The sequence below is a fragment of the Puma concolor genome, chromosome B4 (genome assembly GCF_028749965.1).
Source record: "Puma concolor isolate L17-30 chromosome B4, mPumCon1.1.hap2, whole genome shotgun sequence".
Taxonomy (NCBI): domain Eukaryota; kingdom Metazoa; phylum Chordata; class Mammalia; order Carnivora; family Felidae; genus Puma; species Puma concolor.
The window spans coordinates 130,669,225-130,691,772 of record NC_141673.1 but is presented as its reverse complement, the minus strand read 5'-3'; the positions used below and the strand labels follow the sequence as shown (position 1 = coordinate 130,691,772).

Below are 22,548 nucleotides of genomic sequence, written 5' to 3'. Positions count from 1 at the left end.
TGGCGCTGCTCAATGCTCTGAGTACAAGGAAAAAAGCCTAATTATGAAAGCTTTAAAGGTGTAGTATCGAGGTACTGAAAGCACTTTATAAAAATTCTTTTGGTCACCTCCTAACATCCCTGACATGGGAACCCAGGAGCAGTTGGGACTTTAACCCTCCCTTCCCCCCTCCCCCCTACCAGTCGGTCCCACCCAGGGGACACGGCCCAGTTCCAAGGCTCCAGGACGCAAGGCCATGCCTGGAACAAGTGTCCCCCTGGAAGGGGCCACTCGGGTCTGTAACATACTAGTGTCTCTTCACCAGGGTAAAGGTGCACCTTTGACTGGAACAAACCCCGAGCCACGTCGGCACGGGGCTTCTCTGATGTCTGTCCTTACAAGAAGTGGCCGGAGGGAGGGTTCGCATCTCTACCTAGGATGCTGAACCGGGGGCGACTTGGCCCAGCCTGCTGGGGAGGGTCGGAGGCGCTGCCCCCTCCCCCCCACCGGCTCTGAGATCTCTGTCCCCCAAAGCCAGGGCTGGGACAGGAGCGCGTGAAGGAGAGGGGACCCGAAGGCCCCCAGTCTCAACCGTCTGACAGCCCAGGTTTCTGGAACTAACGATCTCAGAATGTCCGGAGGTTCCCCCCCCCCCCCCACCCCCGCCCCGCTCACCTGACGTGGCCTTGCACATCTGGGGCATCCTGGTGACCCTGCTGTGCGCCACGAAGGTGCTCTGGGAGGAGGTGCTGTACTGGGAGCCGCTGTCCGAGGAGGTGGAGCTGGTGTGCGACAGGCGGCTGTGCTCCTTGTGCGAGGCCGTGGAGCGCTGGTACCACAGGCGCAGCTCGTCCGAGACGGCGGCGCGGCCCGCGCCCTTGTCGTGGGCGCCCTCGCGGCCCAGCGACGGAGTCCGCAGGATCTGCGAGCGCGACGGCGTCAGGCGGCCCGCGTCGCCCTCGTCGCCGCCGCGCCAGCTCTCCCGGAACAGGCCGCCCGCCGTGTACGAGTTGGACGTCTTGAACTGCGCCTTGACGCTGTAGTGGCCCTCCTGGTCGCTCTCCAGGCTGCGCACCACCACGGGCGTGGCGCCGCCCTCGATGTACAGCGGGTACTCCTTGATGCGGTACTGCGAGCTGGGCTGGCTCTGGCTGTGCAGGTAGACGCCGTGCGCGCCGCCGCCGCGCGCCGCCAGGTTGGGCATGCTGCCCGAGTTCGCGGCGCCCAGCGCGCCCGCCGCCCGCTGCCGCTGCCGCTGCCGCGCGCGCGCCTTCGACGGCGAGTCCTCGGCCAGCGTGGAGTAGTTGGCGTTCATCTGCGCCGGGTAGTAGTGCTCCGAGCTCGAGTGGCTGGTGCAGGAGGAGCAGTCGTCCATGGGGTCGGAGCCGTTGCTGCTACGAGTCCGCGGGGTGTAGAAGTCGGGGCTCCCCGTGTCGTTCTCCGAGCCCAGGAGCTTGCCCTGGGACTCCAAGCTGGAGCTCCGGTGCCTAAAGTGCAGGGCGAGGCTGTGCAGCCGCGTGGGGCTGAGGTCCACCGACCTGCGGGGAGACGGCGGGCGGGTGGGTGGGGGTGCCCCGGGGAGGGGCGCCTGGGGGGACGGGGTGGGCGCAGGCTCTGCGCTCGTGGGACCCAGGCAAGGACAGAACCCGCCGTCCAGAGCCGCCGGCGAACCGCACCGAGGAGAGCTGGGCGGGAGCCGGGTGGCCCTGGGAGTCCCGCCGGGCGAAGCCAAGGGGCCGGAGGGACCGCAGATCCCCCGACTGGATGCTCGAGTATGCGCGGGGGCGGGACAGCGGACGGCACCCACAGAAAGGTGGCCTCTGGAAAGGCACCATAATAGCCTGGCTTTTTTTTTTTTTTTTTCAAACGGCGCAAAAGGATTCTATAGATGCAAAGAGAACCAGGAGAATCCGTGCCATCAGATGAAATGCCCTCTCTTTGAAGAGCAAGAGAAAGGCCGACTTAGCGCACTTCACAGGGTTCAACCAGATAGTTAGGAAACCCACGTAGGTTCCCATTCGCCCGGAACTCTCAACTGGGCGGCCGGAGCAGCTAACACTTAAACCTGACGGCTGCACACACTCCTCATGCCACTACTTTGTCTATGATCCACTCTGCTTATAGTCCACACTGTAAACATCCATCAGTGTCACAGGGGTGGACAATGCTAGGACACATGTGACATTCAGGGCGGCCCCACTGGCCAAGTAAAGGAGGAGGTGAGTTCCTGTTCTGCCACTCGGGGTAGAACGTGAAGTCCCCACCGAGCGGCTCTTCGGGGCTCAAGGCCTCACTTTCCTCTCCACGGTCTCGGTCATCTGCTCCGGCCGTTCTAGCCCCCCGGGGGACATGCTAAGTGCAGGCCTAGCCCTGGGGCTCTGACCTTGCTCTTCTCGGATGTATCCTCAGAACTGGCTACCCCATCCATTCAGGTGTCTACACAAATGTCACCTTATTAGAGAGAACTGCCCTGATGCTGTCACTTAACGGTCACTCTTGCCTTTCACTATGTAGCCCCCTGTCCATTTTTCTTAGTGCGTATCACCACGGGACAGACCTTTTTCTTTCTTGCCACTCTCCCCTACTAAAACGTCAGTCCGTTGAGAGCTGGAGTATGGTCTGTTTCGTTCACTGCTCTGTCCCTACGGTGATACCTGGTACATACAGGCAAGTGACAAGTATGCTACCTGAAAGAATGAATCAGTCTTGCCCGGCGAGCTCCATCTTATCCTATATAAACCATCCTTGGAGCCACAGTCCCTACGCAATCAGTGCGTATGCAAATCCCTACGCAATTTGATCAGATCAAATGATGGCTTTGGTTGTGCCTCTTTTCAGAAAATGCAGGAGTGATTCACACTTCACTTCTGCCAGTTCCTTTTCCTCTTCAATGAATTTACACCCTGAGACATTAAAAAGTCCAGGCCTCAGTGGGAAGACACATGAAGACTAGAGAATAAATATCACCCCCTATCAGTGCAAGGTCGTTCCGTTTCCAGCATGTTCCCTGCTGATCTGGATAGCCTCTCCTGCCTCCATTTTGATTAGGAAAGCTCCCTCCGTGAGGCGTCTGGATGCCTCAGTCGGTAGAGTATGTGGCTCTCCATCTCGGGGTGGTGAGTTCGAGCCCCACTTTCGGTGTAGAGATTGCTTAAATAAACAAACTTTAAAAAAATTAAAAAAAAAGAGGAAACTCCCTCCATGCCCACTGTTTCCAGAAGCCTGGAGATTTCCCAGGTGACTCCCGGATGTAGACCCTGGGATACGAACGGGTCTCGTAGGTAACAGGGGCTCACCGCTGCCGTCCCGGATTTTTCATCCCACTTTGCATTAATGAGAACCTGCCTCACTGGTTCCGGCCTGACCCCAGTTTACCGGTTCTTTGGGCCAGTTTGGGGGGCATTGCCCAGGTTAACAAAGGGAGGTCTGGTCTAGGGATGGAGGTGGCCCAAAGGCCTGGTACACTCACCTCGTGGAATGAACATAGTGGGGACTCCGGACCCGCAGGTCTGGTGTGGACGGCATGCTGGACTGGGAGTTCCAGTGAGGGAGGCTGCGGATGGGGCTGTTCTGGAGGGAGCTACTGCCCCCGCCTGCTTCTGCACAGCTGCCCGTGCTGGGGAATCGCTTGTGAGTGCTGCAAACCAGAGGATGCCAGGCTGGTCACGGCCACACACGACCGCACCTCTTCCCGGGGAGCTGCCCGGCCGCGGACCCCAGCCTTGGTGTCGGGAAAGCTCGCCTGGGTCTGCCCCCCGCCCCCAGATTCCTATTCTGGCTCTCAGCCTTTGCCCCAGTTGTGGGGGGGGGGGTCCTCGGCCCCGACCTGCACCACAGCGTGAAACCAAGACCCTAGTGGGGGCGCCTGGCTGGCTCAGTCAGAAGAGCATGCGACTCTTGATCTCAGGGTTGTGAGTTCAAGCCCCCCGGTGGATGGAGAGATTACTTAGAAAATAAAAATCTTCAAAAAAAGAAAAAAAAAAAAAAAAAAAGAAAGAAAACCTCATCAGCCTTGTGCATAAGCCTTGTGCATAACAGGCAGTGGACTGTTCTGTGAAGTCCCTGCCCTCAGCCACAGTTTCTGTTTTCCAGCGGACAAATATTTACCTGTCTGGACAGCCACTGGGAGCTTTAAAGGGTGTAATTAAAGGAAATGAGAAAAACAGAGAAACAGACCAAAATGCCTTCCAAAAATCTCTCTGCAGTATCAGCTGAGTAATGAGCTGATAATGCACGGCTAAGATTACAGCTGTCTGGCCCTGGAATCCTGTTGGATGATGCTGTAGGGTTCTGAACCACTTTGGGATTCCTTGGGAGTAGACTCTCTCTTGCCTTTTCAGAAGGGCACTGCCTAGGCCTCCCTCGTTAATTTCCGTGTCATTTCACAACATTAAGACCATCTGCCAAGACACTGTGAGCCCCAAACCCCCATTCCCTTTTGCACGACCGATCTGCACCTTGACAGGGTCAGCAGCAGAGGGCGCTGCGAGCGCAGCACTGTTTTAAGGCCACCCCAGGAGGGAGGGAATAAGCTGGAGCGGATTCTGAAACTTGTGGGTGCTATTTGGGACAGCCCTTTGTTTTTTCCCACGAGCTCATGTGATCTCCCCGACCCAGCTCACCTGGAATGGCCGTGGGAGGAACGTTTCTTGACCTTCTCGTAAGGCTCATCTAAAGAGGACTCACTCCACATTTTGGGCTTTATGGGGGATTTGTCGTAGTCGCTGCCGTGATAGTGCATCTGCCGGAGTCCCTCCAGGGACTGGGGAGGTGGGGGCCTGTTGTGTGACGGTGGTCGAGGAGGGAGTCCCTTGTGAGGAGACTGTAAGGGGGACAGTGTGCTGGTGACCTGAGAGTCTTCTGCACAGAGATGGAGAGAGACGAACTGAGCAAGGGTCCCTCCCACCGTCCCAGACAGATCCTCCCACCCCCACCCACAGCCGCCCCCCCTCTGCAATCCAGACAGGCGTCCGCTCAATGACCACATTCCACCCCCGCCCCCCACAATCCAGACAGGCGTCCGTCCAGGCAACAAGCGCACCCCATGGTTTCCCCAGTTGCCGAGACAAGTCAAACCAGAATGAACCAAACCTAAACTTCAAGCAGCAGCCTTCAATGGGGAGAGAAGTTTCACTTTTGATTAGCTACAGATGGAGTAAAGCCTGAGTGCCAATAAATCCCAACAGCAAATGACTGCTTCATACCAAAGAGCAAAACATAGTCATTAACATGTTGTAAAGTTTTCATTCAATAGACCTTAAGCGTCTAATTTGGTCTGGGGGAATTTCAGCTCCAGGAGGGTTCTGTTGTGTTTGCTTCTATCACCTCAGTGCCTGGAATGATGCTCAATAAATACTTATTAGGAAAAAAAAAAATGAAAGAAAGTTATGTATGTTCCGTGTCATTATCTGTTGGCGGTTCTAGGGATCTACTCTCTCTGCTTTTCTTTGATTCCAGGCTGAGTGGGGAATGTGGTCTGAAAGCCCTAGGAAGACTCTGGAACTTCCTAAGCACGGAGGGGTCAGGATGAAAATCCTGTGTGAGAGCTAGTCAACCATCAGGGTTCTGAGTGGGCAAGGCTGGGAGAGAGACGAGGCAGGGGTTAAGGAAGATAATCAGGGTGGACAACTGGGGGGGGGGGTGAGGGAACAGCAGTGAGCAGGGAGGGAGGGGGGGGAAAACTCAGTGCTCATTGTGAAGGCAGAGGGCCGGGTCTGAAGGGAAAAAATACACAGAAGCAAACCCCAAAAGCTCCAACCACCTTTCACTTGGCCCCGCAGTCCATTTACAATTCATATTCTTATCCAAAGCCTAATTCTCCATCCCCCAACATTGAAACCCAGCATCTATTATGCGCCTGCCCCTCAAATCAGTAAAGCAAAGAGCCCCTAGGAGGGGCAAGCCTGCAATGGTCCAACTGAGGCGATGATGCCCCTTAGGGGGTCCGGAACACAGGAGGAAACTAGTCGCCATCCATGCACCCACGTTAGCCAACAACAACACGTACCTCCCCCAACTCTTGTCTTACCAAGGAATCTCGCTCAATTGTTGTTCCCTCGTCTGGAGAGACTGAAGTCCACAGAGGCCAAAACCAGGCCAGATCTGCTCGTACTAAAAGCCCCTCTCCCTACTCCCCCGCAGCCTGGCTTCCTCCCCACCCGCAGAACGATGCTGACGACAAAAATATTATGACCTGATTGCTAACAGCAGGGCCAAGACCATTGGGTAAACAACCTGCCAGCCTTTCCCCACATCAATAGCAATTATTTTCATCCTTGCAATTCCCATCATGACTATGTGTCGGGCAGACCTTTTAAGGTTTTCTGTCTCAACAGCCACTCAGCACTGCCCACCTGAGGTTTTCCTAAAGGGCAGAAAAATTAACTGCCACTTAATAGACTTCCATATTGTCAATGTCCTGGCCTCCCAAGTTTTGATTTAAACCCACAGGAACATTCTCAGAGATGGTCCTGTGCCTCGAATTCTTCCTACCCCTGTGTGTGGTGGTGGTGTGGGCGTGGGGGATCAGTTCTGTTTTTCTAAGAATTTCCCAAGAAAATATCCTGATAACCGCTGGGTTTTCAGAGGTCAATGGCGAACAGGAAGACAATTTCAAGGCCTGACGAGGAATCTAAAGGGACATCTTCTCTTTCGTTTTCAAGATTTCTCAGGAAGGTATGAAAGGTTTTTCTTCCTGCTACTCTCAGGCTTTCCTAGTGGGCTTCAATCTTAGACTTGTGATCCAACCAAAGACCATGTCTTTCCTCCAGAAACTATGAATACTCAAAAGGAAACTGCACATGGCATTTAGTTAAAACTGTGGGGCGCCTGGGTGGCTCTGTTGGTCAAGCATTCAACTTCGGCTCAGTCATCATCTCACGGTTCTGTGAGTTCCAGCCCCGCATCAGGCTCTCTGCTGTCAGCGTGGAGCCTGCTTCGGATGCTGTCTCCCTCTCTCTGCGCTTCCCTACCTCGTGCACGCGTGTTCGCTCTCAAAAATAGACACTAAAAAAAAATTTTTTTAATGCGGTTTTGGCAACTATAAAACAGAGAACACCGTTCATGGACCTCACCTCCTACCTCTGGGCCATGGTAAATGCCGAAGTTCCTACAGACCCGAGCTGACGCGGTGCCCACCTACCCCCAAATGGGTGAGTGCTGCGAACCAGGGACTGGCGGGCACCCTGCTGTCACCTCAGCCTGGCTCTGGTCTTCCCACCGGGCTGTGCCAGACTGCATACAGCTTAATCCCCGTTAATCTGTGTCCAAGTTCTGAAGCAGGAAACGGGCAACCTACCATCCTCTAGCACAAGGGCATCTGAGAGGGAGCTGTCTTCACTGGCAATATTTCCATCTGAGAAGAGAAAGAGCAAGAGTCTATGAGTTCAGCCCATCCCTTAGACAAAGACCTACTTGTAAAAATCATACGTCTGGGACCGTCCCACATCCTCCTCTTTCTAATCAGAAAGAACACACGGAGTACAATCAAAATGCTGTTTGGCACTTCCTTTGACAGTCCCTGGGGTGGGTCATTAGCTCATCCCTCGCTCCTGACACCGCAATGTGCCAGTCTTTGTGTATCTGCACTTGTTTCACTGGACCCTGCCGTGCCGAGCAGCTTAATATCCAGGATAAAGGCTGCCCAGCCTGGTTAAGCCACATCATTGTCCCGGCCCGATCTCAGGGCGTGTTCCAACCCAACCAAAGGCAGTGAACTGCTATGTATTTGGTACACGTGAAACTAGCTAAGGACTTGGCTTTGGTCTTGTGGCAATAAATGTCTTCTCCGTAAACTTCTTAAGTTGTTAGTGGTGAACGCAGGCTGCTAACTATAGCTTCTATCTCTTCAAAGCTTATATTTATAGATACTAGTTAACCATGAGAACGTGCCCAAGAGGGAGCCAGTAAAATAGTCCTCCCCTCTTAACATCTGGGGAAACTGAGGCCACCGAGGGGGAGTGGTTTGTCTGGAGATGCTCTGTTCAAAACGAGCAAAGGTCCCAGTCTGAAGTTCCAAGTTTAGTGTTTTAGCTCTTGAAATAAAACACCAGGGGTGCCGGTGTGGCTCAGTCAATTAAACGTCCGAGTTTGGCTCAGGTCATGATCTCACGGTTCGTGGGTTTGAGCCCCGGGTCAAGCTCTGTGCTGACAGCTCGGAGCCTGGAGCCTGGAGCCTGCTTCCGATTCTGTGTCTCCCTCTCTCCCTGCCCCTGCCCCACTCATGCCCTGTCTCTCTTGCTCTCGGAAAATGTTAAGAAAAGAAAAGAGAAGAGAAGAGAAGAGAAGAGAAGAGAAGAGAAGAGAAGAGAAGAGAAGAGAAGAGAAGAAATAAAACATCAGACTAAGGAACTAAGAAGAACTGTAATTATTCCTCTAATTATTCCTCTAATTCAAGCGTGGCAGAAACATTTTGAGGCGGTGGCAAAATAAAGTATATTCTTGAGCACTTAAAAACAATGGCTGCAAATTTGCATGGGACCATGTGTCGCTGGGACAGATACTTGTTTAAATGTGAATTCTGCTGTCAGCGCCCACAGAACTGCCTGGGCCGGGCAGGCAGGGAACCAGGCTCTTCTGGGGCCGACCAGTGACAGGTCTGTCCCTGTGGTACCCCTCCCAAACTTGGCTCTGGTGACCGTGCTGGAGGTTTCTGCAGAGCTGGGCCTCCCCAAGGAGGTCTCACAGAGGCCTCAGACGGAGAAAGGCTGGCTGACTGCAGCTCTGTTAAGACGTGGGCAAGCAAGTGACAAAGTCTTGGCCAAGGCCAACAGGGCAGGATGGGGAAAGATGGTTATTCCAAATTTCCTAGAAGAAAGGATTTTTTTTTTTTTTTTACAGTCTCTTGTTTTTCTAAAGTACGAAGTTACTTTATTTGTATTGTTTGGTGGGATGGGGCAACTGGGGGTCAGAGGCCCTGGTAGAGCCTTGCTTCCCTCGTTTGCCCACATTTTAAGGTTACACAATTGTGCTCTACGTATGTTATAAGTACATATGATTTATACGTATGTAATTGTGGTAAAATATACATGCCGCAAAATATACTGTTTTAACCGTTTTTAGCTGAACAGGTCAGTGCTGTTAAGTATATTTACACTACTGTGCAACCATCACCATCCCTTGAACTTTTTCATTTTTCCTAACAAAACCTGTACCCATGAAACACTAACTCCCCATTCCACCTCCCCCTCCAGCCCCTGGTCACCTCTATCCCACTTTCTATCTTCCCGAAGAAGTATTTTCAACATGCATAAACCATGAAGGAGTATCTGATGTAGGTTTCAAAGAGTTTGCTGACATAGGGAAGAAGGATTAAAACAGTTTGGGGGACTCAACGGCCGTGGGTGGATTCGGGGGGGGGGTTCTTTCTAGCATTTGCCAAATGTAATCACCCGAGCTTCTAAACCCTCCTGACCAGGAGTCGTGACCTCAGGACTCTAGACAATCAGAGTGGGGTGGCCCAGTCCTCCTGGGGTTTGGCTTTGGGACAGGGGGCCCTTGGAGACAGCCCGTCTGTGGAGGACACAGGCTCGGCGGGGGTGCTGGCTCGCAGCGGACCCCAGCCACCCTCTTTCCTTCCAGACACGGGCAGGGTGATCAGGTCCCCGAGGACATCAGAACCTGGGCAGGCACGGTTAGCTGAGCCTAGCTCCCGGTGAGGGCCGATGAGAGCATGTAGCTCACAGCTGCTGGCTCTCCCAGGGCACAGCGGACAGGCATCCAGACAGCTCGGTTTGTGGGATCCTCTTGTGTGGACCTGAACACTCTGTGTTGTTCCTATCTGGTTACCGGGCCTTATAAGCTTCACTTTCTGGACCAAAAATAAGGCACGGGGGGTTAAACAGCTTGCGCAGGTCATGCAGGGAGCCAGCTGTGGACCCGCTCTCGGGGCTGGTGCTGGTTCCAGTGTCCAGGGGCCCCTGTGGGGAGCGGGCTTAGTTAGCACTGACCGGCGATGATCAGCGAAGCCCTCTGCGTGGGTTTCTTCCCAGACTTGATGCGGTTCTCGTTGATGGCATTCTCGATCTCCTGCAGCTTCCTCAGTGCGTTCAGATAAGAGGTTTTCCTTTGTTTCTTCAGTTTTTTGCTGACGTTGGGGTCACTGGCGAGGCGGCGGGCGGCCTCTGTAATCTGGGATTGAATGGCAAATTCCCGTTCCAGGCGTTCCAGCTCGGCCTCCTGTGGGAGGGAGACACGGGCTTACACTCAGTGGGACGCGGGGCAGGGGGACCCTGCCTCCCCACCCCTGTCCCAGGGCCAGCGAGCCCTACTCTTTGGGAGACACGCATCCTAGGAAATCAGCAAGGCCCGGGGCCTAGCCCCAACCTCGCCTGACCCTGCAATGGCCCTTCTCCTAAAACCTCTGGCAGCTAGTGCCCGGGGCACCCCCACTTTCGAGACTCTTGGCTCCCGTTACATTTAGGAGACAAGTGTCGGTCTCTCCACTGGTGGCATCATTGAGAAGCAGATTCCCCTGCTGCAGGCGGGGGGCCACCTGCCTTGGTTACCACCATCCCCACTGCAAGGTTCGTGGACACCAAGCCCTCGTGGAAATTCGGAGCCTGTCTGGTTGGCGCTTCTCACCATCCCGGGCAGGGCGTGCGGTGGGTTCACCAACAGGAGCTCACACGTGTGTGACTCCCCATCCTCGCACTCGTGCCCTCTGTCTCTCGTATTTTGAGCCCTCTGTGCTGGGACGTACCCCGCTCACCGGGATGTCTCTCGGAAGCCCTTCGTGCCAGCTCCAGCTGTGCCCACACCTGCTTGTTCTCAGCAGCTCTGGGCTGGGAGGCGCGGACAGGGGGGCGCAGCAGCCCTGCTTCGGGGCGCTCTCCTTCCTCCCCTGGGGCACCTCCCTCCGGCCTGCCGGCTGTGGCTGCCAGAAAACAGCCTGGCGGACGCAGCGGCTGAACGGGGATGGCGTGCTCCCCGCCGCCTCTCCGCTGCTCGGCAGAGGGGTGTTCAAGTACCTGCCCGCGAGGCCCGGGGAGGCCACACGTGCATCCTGCCCCAGGCGATCCGCAGCCTTGCAAAAACGTGACAGGAAGCGACCTAATCACGTGGGAACCCATCACCACGTCTGTCGGGATGGACAGATCTCTCCAGCTCAGGGCCGGATAAAAAAAGGCTCGCCAAGGGGCGCCTGGGTGGCGCAGTCGGTTAAGCGTCCGACTTCAGCCAGGTCACGATCTCGCGGTCCGTGAGTTCGAGCCCCGCGTCGGGCTCTGGGCTGATGGCTCAGAGCCTGGAGCCTGTTTCCGATTCTGTGTCTCCCTCTCTCTCTGCTCGTCCCCCGTTCATGCTCTGTCTCTCTCTGTCCCAAAAATAAATAAACGTTGAAAAAAAAAAAAAAAAAAAAAGGCTCGCCTGTGGGAGGCACGCACCAGGCCGACAGCCTCCATCCAACACAGAACTCTTAGCCGGATTCATTTCCTGTTGAGGGGAGTGGGGCCCAGGAGGGAGGAGGAGGTGAAGATTACACAGAACTGTTCAGGAGATTGATAAACTCCTTCCGGTTCCTTTCAGGGCTGGCTGCACTTGTTCCCCGGAGGGAGAAGAATATGGAAATGGATTCCCGCCCGGGGTCTTGAAACAAACAAGTCACCGAGGACAAAGGCTGTTCTGTGCGGGTAACTCCTGCTAGCAGCTGCTCCCGGGTGGTTAGGAGAGCCCTGGCCCGAGACCCGCCCCAGTGTGGGAGCCCAGGACGCACTCTCGCCCCTTCAGCAGAGACGAGCACAGAGCCGCGGTGCTGCCTGTCCAGATGGCAGCCTGCTGTGTGAACGGGGAGCCAAGTGCGTGGCTGCCTGCTGCATGAACAGGGAAGCCAAGTATGTTCCCAGGAGCGACAGAGGCAGGACGGAGCTGGGGGTGGGAGAGCTCTTCGCTTCCTAGAATAGCTCTGTGCATGTTCGTGCCAACTTGGGGGTCCTTCCTTTCACTGATTCTCGACTGATCTATGCAGGGACAGGTAAGGAAGACAGGGCTGCACATGAGCTTCTCAGGAAAGGACAGTCCTCTCTTCCTGGACAGTGTGAGGGAGCCACTGGTGAGAAGGCCCTCGGGGCTGCGGGAAGAACGGTGCACTCGCTAAGGTGGGGTCTGCTCTTGTAAGTTTAGTGCCAGGCGTCTGTCCGGCCTAAGGGCATGGCAGTTCTCAGGCAATCCTGCCGACAGCCGGATTTGAAAAATGCCCAACCAGGTGGTCTCCTGAATCCCACCCACCCTCACCCCCCACCTCGTCCTGACCCCGATAAAATCCAGGGCCTACCCACAGCCATGCATCTCCGCTGTTTCCTCTCTGCTCAGCAACTCTTGGTCGCTGAGCACGATTAAGCAGGTGTTAAGTAGCAAGTTAAGTGTTTCTCAGGCTCAGAGATGTAAGGATTGGGAAGTTCATCTTCTGGAAGAGCAGCTCGTGATGTGGATGAAGCTTCTGATGTGTCCGCCAGTCCCCCGGGGACCCGCCAGTGCCAATCTCAGACTGATCCCCTGCTGGCGGCTGCAGGGCACTTGTGTCCCCTCGGGATTCACCCTCACACTCACCCACCGCGGGTGTGACACAAGAATGTGAGCTCCCCCCAATCACTTTTCAGAGTCTGTGCATTTAAACACATACGTGGCATTCCCTCCTCCATTGGCTTTGATGCCTGTTCTTTTAAGCCCTCTGTTCAAGAGCATTTTCATCAGTAGCTTCATTCAAAATAAATCTGGGAAGACATTTCCTGGACATGGCCTTGAGGCCTAAAGGTTTGCCTGGCCTTGAATCTCTCTTGGTCTGAGGCTGGATAGCTTATTAACCGGAGGGAGACCCAAGACCCTCCCCCCGCCTCCCTCCCCAGTCCTGACTTCTCCAGCCCCAGACCCCCACCACCGTTTAGTGCCAAAGAGGATGAAAAAGCAAAGCTTTTTTGGGTCCCCTAAAAGCAGTGGGTGCTAAAAGCAGTGGGTCCCCTAAAAGCAGACGAGTGACATTAGGAGGGCCCAGCATCTCGCTGAAAGTCTGGTAGCACTTTTCGCAGCAAGGTGAAGTTAAGGCCACCGAGGGCAGACCCTGCTGTCTTTCCCCCCGACAACGGGGTGCCTGCACCCGTTTGCTTCTCTGGTGGTTTTCTTCCACATTGTGCTGGGCTCCCAGTAACAAAGGGTCGGGAGGTCCTTAAAAAGACAGGCCCACGTGTGTGCTGCTGGGATGTTCTCCTAAGCTTAACGTAGCCACTTGTGACAGGCCTATCTTGTTCCACACACAACCTCCACAGAAATCAAAATGCTTACTGACAAGTCCGCGTGGTGCCCTGTCTTCCTTACCTGTCCCTGCATAGATCAGTCCAGAATCAGTGAAAGGAAGGACCCCCAAGTTGGCACGAACATGCACAGAGTTATTCTAGGAAGGAAGAGCTCTCCCGTCCCCAGCTCCGTCCTGCCTCTGTCTCCCCTGGGAGCACACCTGGCTTCCCTGTGCACACAGCAGGCAGCCACACACTTGGCTCCCCGTTCACAGAGGAGCAAGGTAACTAATCCTAGGGAGGGGAGCCCCTCACTGACTAACCAGCTAGCTTAAAAGGTGAGATACCCCGGAGCAAAAGGGAAAAGGCATCTGGCATCAGGGAGAATGAAGAAATGGTTACAGAAAGTCTGGAAGCCCTAACACGTGGGACAAATATGGCTGACGTGGCAGAATCCAACAACATCAAGGACACACCTCTCCTTTGGGCAGGATTTTCTGTTCATCCAGTTTGAAGGCCGTCCCGATTCTTCTGCGAACGATGGGTGGTTCCTCCCCCGGGTCCAAGGGATACTCAATGGGCAGTTTGCCTGTCAACTCCTGCATACGTGCAAGAGCAGGAGAGAGAAGAGAAATCAGAGGAAGGCACGTGCTTGAGTTCCAGGATGCACGTGTGCACACACACGCACACTTTGGTGCATGGATTCCGTGCACAGATTCGCAACAGTCGCCTTTAGTGACGCACCTAAGAGCTCCTGAAACGCAATTTCATGTCTCAGAAAAACTGTAAGAACAGTCCTTTCTTTACAGAACCGATGTGCTTTGGGGCGCCTGGGTGGCTCAGTCGGTTGAGCATCCAACTCTTGATTTTGGCTCAGGTCATGATCCCAGCGTCATGGGCTCAAGACCAGCTTCAGGCTCTGCATTGGGATTCTCTCTCTCTCTCCCCCACCCCCCACCTCTGGCCCTCCCCCGCTCTCACTTTCTCTAAAAAAAAACCCAAAAAACAAAAAACCCCAAAACAAACCCAAACAATCCAAAACCAAAACCAAAAAATCAATAGAAACGGATTTCTAGAGTTTCAATAGAAACTGAAACTTTATGTTACTGTCAAGGGCATTAAAAAAGATCTGTTATGTGTTCTCAGCTCTAGAAATCTAACTGTGTGAGTATGAGGACACTGAATTTAGTTGACAGATCACCACAGTGACAATGATCCTGGCTGATGCTGAGGTCTGTGGATGATTCAGGATTAGAACTAGGCTCCATTGTAGGGATGACGTCTGGGCATAAAGATCAGATTTGAGTCAGTGGCTACTCCACTGGTAGTGCCAGGGCATCAACAGCACGGGGTCACTTCCAGGGACCAGGAGAACGTGGGACGGCCACTGTGCATCTCCACTGCACAGGGTCCGCTTCCAGGCAAAGCCCAGCCCCGGGTTGCCAGTCGTCAGTCCATGTCTACAGGGCACAGAGACTCCAGGGGCCGCTCTGATAAGAAGAGCTCGGCTGTCCGTCTGCACAAAGAGCTTTTGTGCAGGCAGCCCAGTATGAGTGGCCGGCGGGTGGGACAGCCCCAGACGTGGGACCCCAGGTGTTGACCCACCTTTTTTTTTTTTAATTTTTCAATAATGTTTCTTTTGAGAGAGGGACCACGAGCAGGGGATGGGCAGAGAGAGAGGGAGACACAGAATATGAATCAGGCCCCAGGCTCTGAGATGTTGGCACAGAGCCCGACACAGGGCCTGGACCCACAAACCATGAGATCATGACCTGAGCCGAAGTCGGACGCTCAACCAACTGAGCCGCCCAGGCATCTGGACCCACTTTCTAATAGGAGGACTGATCTGGCCTTTCCCCACTGCTATATGTGTGTGTGCATACATTGGAGTGTATGTGTGTGCACTGGGTGTGTGTGTACTGGTGTGTGTGTGCACTAGGCTGTGGATGTGGATGCACTGGGGTGTGTGTGCGACTAGGGTGTGTGTGTGTGTGTGTGTGTGTGTGAATGTATAAGCACAGGCAGCTCCCTCTCCTGGGTCTCTTTCCTTCTGTGTTCAGGCGACCAGGAAATGAACTCTTGGACTTTTAACTCCTCACTGTAAGCGTTTCACAACATAATGGCCAACTACTGAGTATGAAATGCTCTGCGATTTTCTTCCCTGTTTTCTAAAACAGGGAACGTAGTTCAAATGTCTCCAAAGTAGTTTTGTGTTTATTCTGCAACATTTTTATCTGCTTCCCTAAAAGCCTGTCTATAAATAACACAATACACTGGGGGTTCTATATTCTTAGGACTTTTCGTTTTTTTACCTTGAAACTTAGAAAAAGGAGGGGAACGTGATTTAACCTGGCCATTTGACTTAGAACCCCAAAGTGTCTGTAGTTTTGCACCAAACTGGATTCAAAAGTGAGGCTACTGATTTCCCACCATCCCCTTGAAGGCGTTTGAGTCAAGCCCTTCATTCTCCATGACTCGTCTAATTTCACGTGGAGCCAGACCCGCACGGGGCAGGGGCGCTTTAACGAGCTGAGCTCTGGTGGAGGGGTCGGCCTGGTTCCTTCTTCTCTTACGCTGCTTACATCCTGCCGCACTGCACGGCATTTGGGCCGCCTGGCGCCCCAGCGGACAAACGGGGCTCCTCGAGAGGGAGCTGAGGGTGTGTGGTGTGTGTGACACAGACAAAGAGTGGGGCAGTTACTGAGAAAGTTCTCCCGCCCCTTCGCTGCGGGGGAGTCGGGAGACTGGCTGAGCAAGCACAGAAGCAATCTGTTTCCTGAGAGGTTATTTCTTCCACCCAACTTGTTTGCTGGTGTCGACACTCTAAGAAGCGGGAGCTCGGTTTCCCTTATTTTGCTTTTATTTTAAGAGAGACAGTGAGACCTTTATAATGCATGCTAACTTTGCCCTGACAGGCTTCTCCAATTTTCGGATGCTGATTCCCTGCTGGGTTTAGGGACGTTTCCTTTACTAAAAACAAAACAAGGCTTTACAAATTATTAAATGCAGACAGACACCCAAGCCCATATTTTTTCATTGCTTTCAGCACAGTCTCTATAAAAAGGTTGCTAATGCTAAGACTATCAGGGAGCAGATCCCCTGGCCGGGCCGGCTGCTTTCCAAAGCTTTGCAGTGCATTTGTGCTCATGTGGGTCGGCTTCGAGCAGGCTCGGGTTTAAATCAAGCCAGCGCGCAATTAAGCCAAGATGAAAAGTAATGCGATCTCATTCTATAGCCCCTTGTTTCACTCTTCCTGCGACAAGGCACTGGGGCGGGGAGGGGAGGGGAGGACACTCGTCAGCTCAGGAACCTCTTTTGCTTCCCATTCCGAACCGTTTCACCAACAGAGCTCTTTGTATAAGGTTAAGCTGAGCACGGTCGCCCTCCCCAGGGTGCCCGCATCCATGTGTGTGTGTACGCACCCCCCCCCACCCACGCACAGTAATGAATTAAACAACCAACTTTTCTGGGGTGCCCGGGTGGCTCAGTTGGGTAAGCGTTCGACTTCGGCTCAGGTCATGATCTCACGGTTCGTGGGTTCGAGCTCCGTGTCAGGCTCTGTGCTGACAGCTCGAAGCCCGGAGCCTGCTTCGGATCCTGGGTCTCCCTCTCTCTGCCCCCTCCCCGACTCGTGCTCTCTCTCTCTCAAAAATAAATAAATGTTAAACAAATACAGACAGTGGGGGGGTGGGGCACAGGGCCAAAATCCCAAGGAAACTCGAGCCTGGTGTATAGAGAGAGGCTTGAGGAAGCATTGCTTTCCGTACAATTTAAAAATCTCACCAGACTAAGACTTCATTTAAAGAAAAAGTGAAAGGAACACCAGATGATGAGTTTTAAAGGGGATCGTATATCAAGTGAAACCTTGGTTTCCTTGCTGAGCTCCACCGAGGTCTCTCAATAGGATTTCCCAAGATAAATGTGAAATATAATCAAGACAAACAAGCACCACCATGGCCATAAACTCAGGCACAAAAATTTTAGTTACATGGTGGCAAGCCAGTCTATCCCTTGAGCGAGTATCACAGGAGGAGACGCCTTATCAACTACGGTGCACCGAGTACTTATACGGGACTGCCATTACGGTCGTTTGGGTTCCAGTGGGGTCCCCTTTAGGATTCGGGCAGAGCCACTTTAATTGCTGTCCTAGTGGTTCATTAAGGCCCACTCCTGTTCGTCACAGAGCACTGGTGGGGCTGTGAGTGTCCCCCATCTGTGGTCCAGGAGAGGTCCCGCCTCCCTCTTATGCTGTCCGTGTGATCCCCAGCTTTGCCTTTTCTAACTAGGTGAGGACAGAGGAGGACACACACGCACAAAACGTGAACTGCTTACAGCTTCTCGAAGGCAGAGCTTTTTCAGTTCCTCCAGCCGCTGGCGGAGAGTTTCTTCCAGAGCTTCCTGCCTGGACTTCAAGGCGGCCAGCATGTCTTTCTTGGCCGACTGAGAGCTATCGGATTCCTGAGAACCTGTCAATAAACAGTGGGGTTAGTAGAGCAGCGGAAGGGGGAGACACATCTGGACCGCGGAGAACCTCCCTGGAGCCCATACTGGGGAGGTGGGTCTCGCCCAGGAATCATGGGAGGGGGACATAAAACAGGTGTTGCCGAGTCCCAGGTGCGAGGAGCCAATTCTTGGCCCTCAGTGGAGTTTACAGCTGCCCAGAGGACTGGCAGGGAAATTTACACCCCTGAAAAAGAAGTTTCTCTTTCTTGATTATCTCAAGATATGTGGTATATACCTGTCTTAATTCACTAGCGTGTTCTGATAGCCTTTACACAGTGAAGTGGGAAGTTCAGTCCAAGCCAGTCATTTGAATGCACACCTTTAATTTCCTTTTTTCCCTTTAAAAAGTTCAAAGAGGTTGCATGTTTCTCATAAAAAACTTGAAAATCGAGACATGTACAAAAGTAGTCTGTAAGTAAGTCCCCCAGAGATAACCACCGTTACACTTTTTTCTTTTGACCTTTTTATCTCAGTGCATAGATTTTAGGAATAAAATTTGATTTTCATTATATATTTTTTAACGTAATACTGGATCACGAGCACAATCCCTCCTGACGAAAGTTATACGTATTTTACCACGCAGGGTGGAAGTATCTGTGTGACGATTCAAGCAGCAGACAGCTGGATATGAAATCTTGGTGGAAGGCAAACTGTGAACCAAACTCGAAAGGAAAATAAGCTAGAATGCCAACCGGAGGAATGTAGGTTGGACCAAAAAAACACTTTCCGGGCCACAGTCTTTGCATTCTGAAGCGGGTTTCCAGCAGTGAAGCTATTCTGCATTTCTACCTTGGTGGGTTCCAACAAGGTCCACCGACGCCCTGGGAATGGAGAAGCTCATAATTACTTTGCTTCTCATGCCCACAGAGACGGACAGGTGTTATCAGGTATGCGCTCCAGGGGCTTGGATGACGATGCCATTTGCGAGAGCATCAAACAACGCCAAATACCTAGGGGTAAGTCTAGTGAAAGATGTATGAGATCTCTACAGTGAAACTCTACCCTGCGGAGGAACAATGAAGAGGTCTACCATGGTCATGGATTGGAAGCCTGATGTAAAGATGTCAGTGCTCCAGGAATTAAACAAGACAATCTTTGCAATCCCAGTAAAAGTTCCAGCGGGATTTTCTGGGGAGAGGTGGGTAGGGATTGTATTTCCATATGGAACATTTTGGGATAATTCAGCGATCAGATGACAGATGCGAGAACAATGCAACTGAAATCGCTAGACTCAACTGTTCTCTTCCAAGGGTAAAGAGAGCATCTCAGAATCCTAAGTCTAGAAAGGTCTTTCATGCCTTTGTGTCACAAAGCTCTGCTATACTCACATCATCCCTCTAAATACACTATTCTATACTTTCTTACTTAGTCTTTTCGGCAAGAAACCCCATTTTTACCCCCTCAGTTACCCCTCAGTTACCATGCAGGTAGATTCCTATAACCCTAATACTCAAAGAGTCTTATGGCTAAGTACATTTTGACTCCAACTTGGGCTTTTTACTTTTCTCCCCCACCCCATCTTAGCTTGAAATAGAGACGATCTCTCACGGCAGGAATGTACCACCTTTATGCCTCCACAGTAGCTAATAAATACGAGCTGGAACAAACACACATAAATGTCATCAGCCATAAACTTGGATGCTATAATTAAAGTGCAGTTCAGCCTGGTAAAGAGAACTCATACCTGTGAGCACCTAGAAGTTATAGAGCCTGCCTTCTAAACTTTCAGTAATTTTTGCAGCTCTTCCCCAGGTTTCGTCATGCTCAGTTGCAGGACTCCAAGTTCAATCAGAAACCCAGACAAAGAGCCTTGACTCTTACTAAGGCTCCCATTTCCTCATGGTTGTCAGACATTAAGCTGTTACACTCACGCAACACAGCGCTGGGACAATACCACAGTCTCCCCTTCTGATACGGCTCAGGTTTTCTTACCTCTGTAGGTCAATTACCCTGCGCTTGTCAGTACTCAGCTACCTCTAGGGTACACCCACCCAAGGAAGCACAGCTAAGTTGTCCGGCATCTTAATCTGGTTCTCGTGGCGACAGTCACCAATCAAAATGGAGGACACAGGGACACCTAATGGGCTTCCCTCTGCTCCATCATCTAAAGCTTAGTAACGATGTGAAGTAAAGGTTGGGAAGAAGTCAGACTTCAGATTTAAAAAAAAAAAACAGGGGCGCTTGGGTGGCTCTGTCGGTTAAGCGGCCGACTTCGGCTCAGGTCACGATCTCACACTCTGTGAGTTCGAGCCCCGCGTCGGGCTCTGTGCTGACCGCTCAGAGCCTGGAGCCTGTTTCAGATTCCGTGTCTCCCTCTCTCTGACCCTCCCCCGCTCATGCTCTGTCTCTCTCTGTCTCAAAAATAAATAAATGTTAAAAAAAATTTTTTTTAATAAAAAAAAAAAAAAAAAAAAAACAGGCCTGGGGCGCCTGGGTGGCTCAGTCGGTTAAGCGTCCGACTTCAGCTCAGGTCGTGATCTCACGGTTCATGGGTTTGAGCCCCGCGTCAGGCTCTGTGCTGACAGCTCAGGGCCTGGAGCCTGCCTCGGATTCTGTGTCTCCCTCTCTCTCTGCCCCTCCCTGGCTCACGCTCTGTCTCTGTCTCTCGAGAATAAATAAATGTAAAAAATAAATTAAAAAAACAGGCCTGGGGAAACCTGGACCCAATTAGATTAAAGGATTTCTAGCTCCAGTGAAAAATTCACTGTTTTCCCATTCACCCCTGCCTAACCCCTCGATAGGAAATGATGATTTATTAAGTCTGAGGATTCAGTGTGTCCAAGGATGGCAGAAATCACAGGAACGTTGGACTCTGGGAGACAAAGTACAACATGTTTGGATGATCTGGTCTCTCAGCTTTGGTGCTGAATTACAGGGCTCATTAGCGCCACTTAAATTATTATTATTTATTATAATTAGTCCAAATACCAAACCCACATAAGACAGAGTGGATGGCTCAAGAGGCCCTTATCTTTATCTGAAACCACCAACACTGGCTGGCTCTGTTTCCTGCCTTTTTTCTGAAAATTGCCTTATGAGGACTATACCAAGTAAAAGTTTTACAAAGTAACTGAGCTGGCCCTGACCTGGCCATGCAGATTTTTTTTTTAGCGGTAACTGGATGGTGAGTAGACAGTAAAACAGATCTGGCTTTGATGGGCTCTAAACCACGCATGAGTTGTGCGACCTTGGGCAAATGACCCGCCCTCCTTAATCTGTTGCAAAGACTAAACGAGACCACGCACATACAGCACTTATCACTGTGCCTGGAAAAGGTAAGTCCTCAAGATCTCGGGTAGATTTAACAGGAGTGAAACACACAGTAGAACTAGAAAGAAAGAGACCATTGAAACTACCTCCTCCTTCTTGCTCAAGAAAAGACCTCACTCTGCAATTCAGCATACAAAGGCAGTATTTTCAAACTGTTTCTTGAGCCCCTGAGTCTGCAAATTATGCTTCTGGAGCCACTGCACATGGGGGTGGGAACAAGGTCAAGGAGACTCCGGGGTTCAGGGGCCCCACTCCAGGCTCCTTGGGCCAGGGAGTTCTGTATTTATCTGTTTTATGCATTTGAAAAGAGGCTCCCAGGGCATGTTTCTTTAAAGGAAACCCTTGGGGAAAGGTTCTGAGCCTGTGGGGCTGTTACCCGGAACCAGGCAAACATGGCCACCACAAGATGAAGTGGCCAAGTGCCCAGCGGCAAGGGTACCCAAGTAACAGTACCACAGAGGGAAACTCAGGGGCATCAGGGGAAGGAGCCCCAGGTCTCTGTGATGCCGAGGGGCTTCTTACCCCCTCCACAGGTGCCCTTGGGCATTCCCTGTCATGGGGGACACATACGAGGGAGGCCAGCAAGAGAGCCTCGAGTGGGTTGGGATTCACGGATTCACTCTTACTCTCCTCAAGTGACAGAGAATGACTCTGGAAGAAAGGAAGAAATTCAATCAGGGAAGGGCCTCGGGAGGTCAATGGGAGTCTTACAACAGAAAGGTTCATGAATAAAGAATGATTCTAGATGGAGAAATCATTGACCTGATGAAAGATACAGAAGTTCTCTGTTGCTATGATTTACCCATTGCTGGTTATCTGAACACCTATACGCCTTTGCAAATGGATCACTCTGAGGTTGCTAGTTTCGCCTTTTGGAAGCTATAGAGAAGTAAAGCTGCTATCTTTCAGAAGAGCAGTGATGGACAAGGAAGGACCTGGGTTTCCATCACGTGTCTGCTATGAAATGGTGTCAGACCTCGGGGTCACTAACTTCTTGGAGCCATCATGTCCCCATCCAGAAGATGACTAACTAACCAACCTCCAAGATGGCTCCAAACACGGGGAATTTATTACTTAACAAACAGCTTACTTAAGTACCTCCCTCTTGTCTCCTTCAGTCCTTTCCTCAATTGTCACAAAAGTAACCTTACACACAGTGTCAACCTCCCTCCTCTTGACCAGCCCCACCTCCGGATAAGACAAACACTAGGCCAACTCTGGTCCCACGCTCAGTTACTGGAAGGGAACGTCTAATTATCAACCCGCGCTGAAAGGGCCGGGTTACCTCTCCATCTTATCGACAGACCAAAGCACACGTGTATAAGTTTGGATGCTAAAAAAGCAGTTACTCTGAGCCATCTTTGGGATCAGTGAAGTAGGAGGGTGGTTGGAACCATCCGAGAAGAGCAAGGTTTCAAACTTTATGGGTTGACAAAACAGTAGCCAAGTGCTACTTGGAAAGGGCTGTCCACACACATGATGAATCCGTACGGGAGCAAAAAAGAAAGCGGCGGTGACAGGAGTGTGTTTTGAAAGAGACAAGTAATTCGTTAACACCCGGTTGTCCGAAGTT

At 52.2% G+C, this 22,548-nt stretch overlaps 1 protein-coding gene across 10 annotated transcripts in view; it reads right to left on the bottom strand.

Annotated features, from left to right (window-relative positions):
- The window catches only part of FRMD4A (FERM domain containing 4A), a 612,063-nt gene that overhangs the window by 17,938 nt on the left and 571,577 nt on the right, over window positions 1–22,548 (bottom strand). For all 10 annotated transcript variants that reach the window (XM_086714883.1, XM_086714885.1, XM_086714889.1 and 7 more), the window contains 7 exons: window positions 17,535–17,668; window positions 13,679–13,801; window positions 9,927–10,155; window positions 7,277–7,333; window positions 4,602–4,839; window positions 3,449–3,616; window positions 655–1,517 (listed from right to left, as the gene is read on the bottom strand). In XM_086714883.1, the coding sequence (XP_086571009.1) occupies window positions 655–1,517; window positions 3,449–3,616; window positions 4,602–4,839; window positions 7,277–7,333; window positions 9,927–10,155; window positions 13,679–13,801; window positions 17,535–17,668 (1,812 nt within the window). The remainder of the gene's footprint in view (window positions 1–654; window positions 1,518–3,448; window positions 3,617–4,601; window positions 4,840–7,276; window positions 7,334–9,926; window positions 10,156–13,678; window positions 13,802–17,534; window positions 17,669–22,548) is intronic.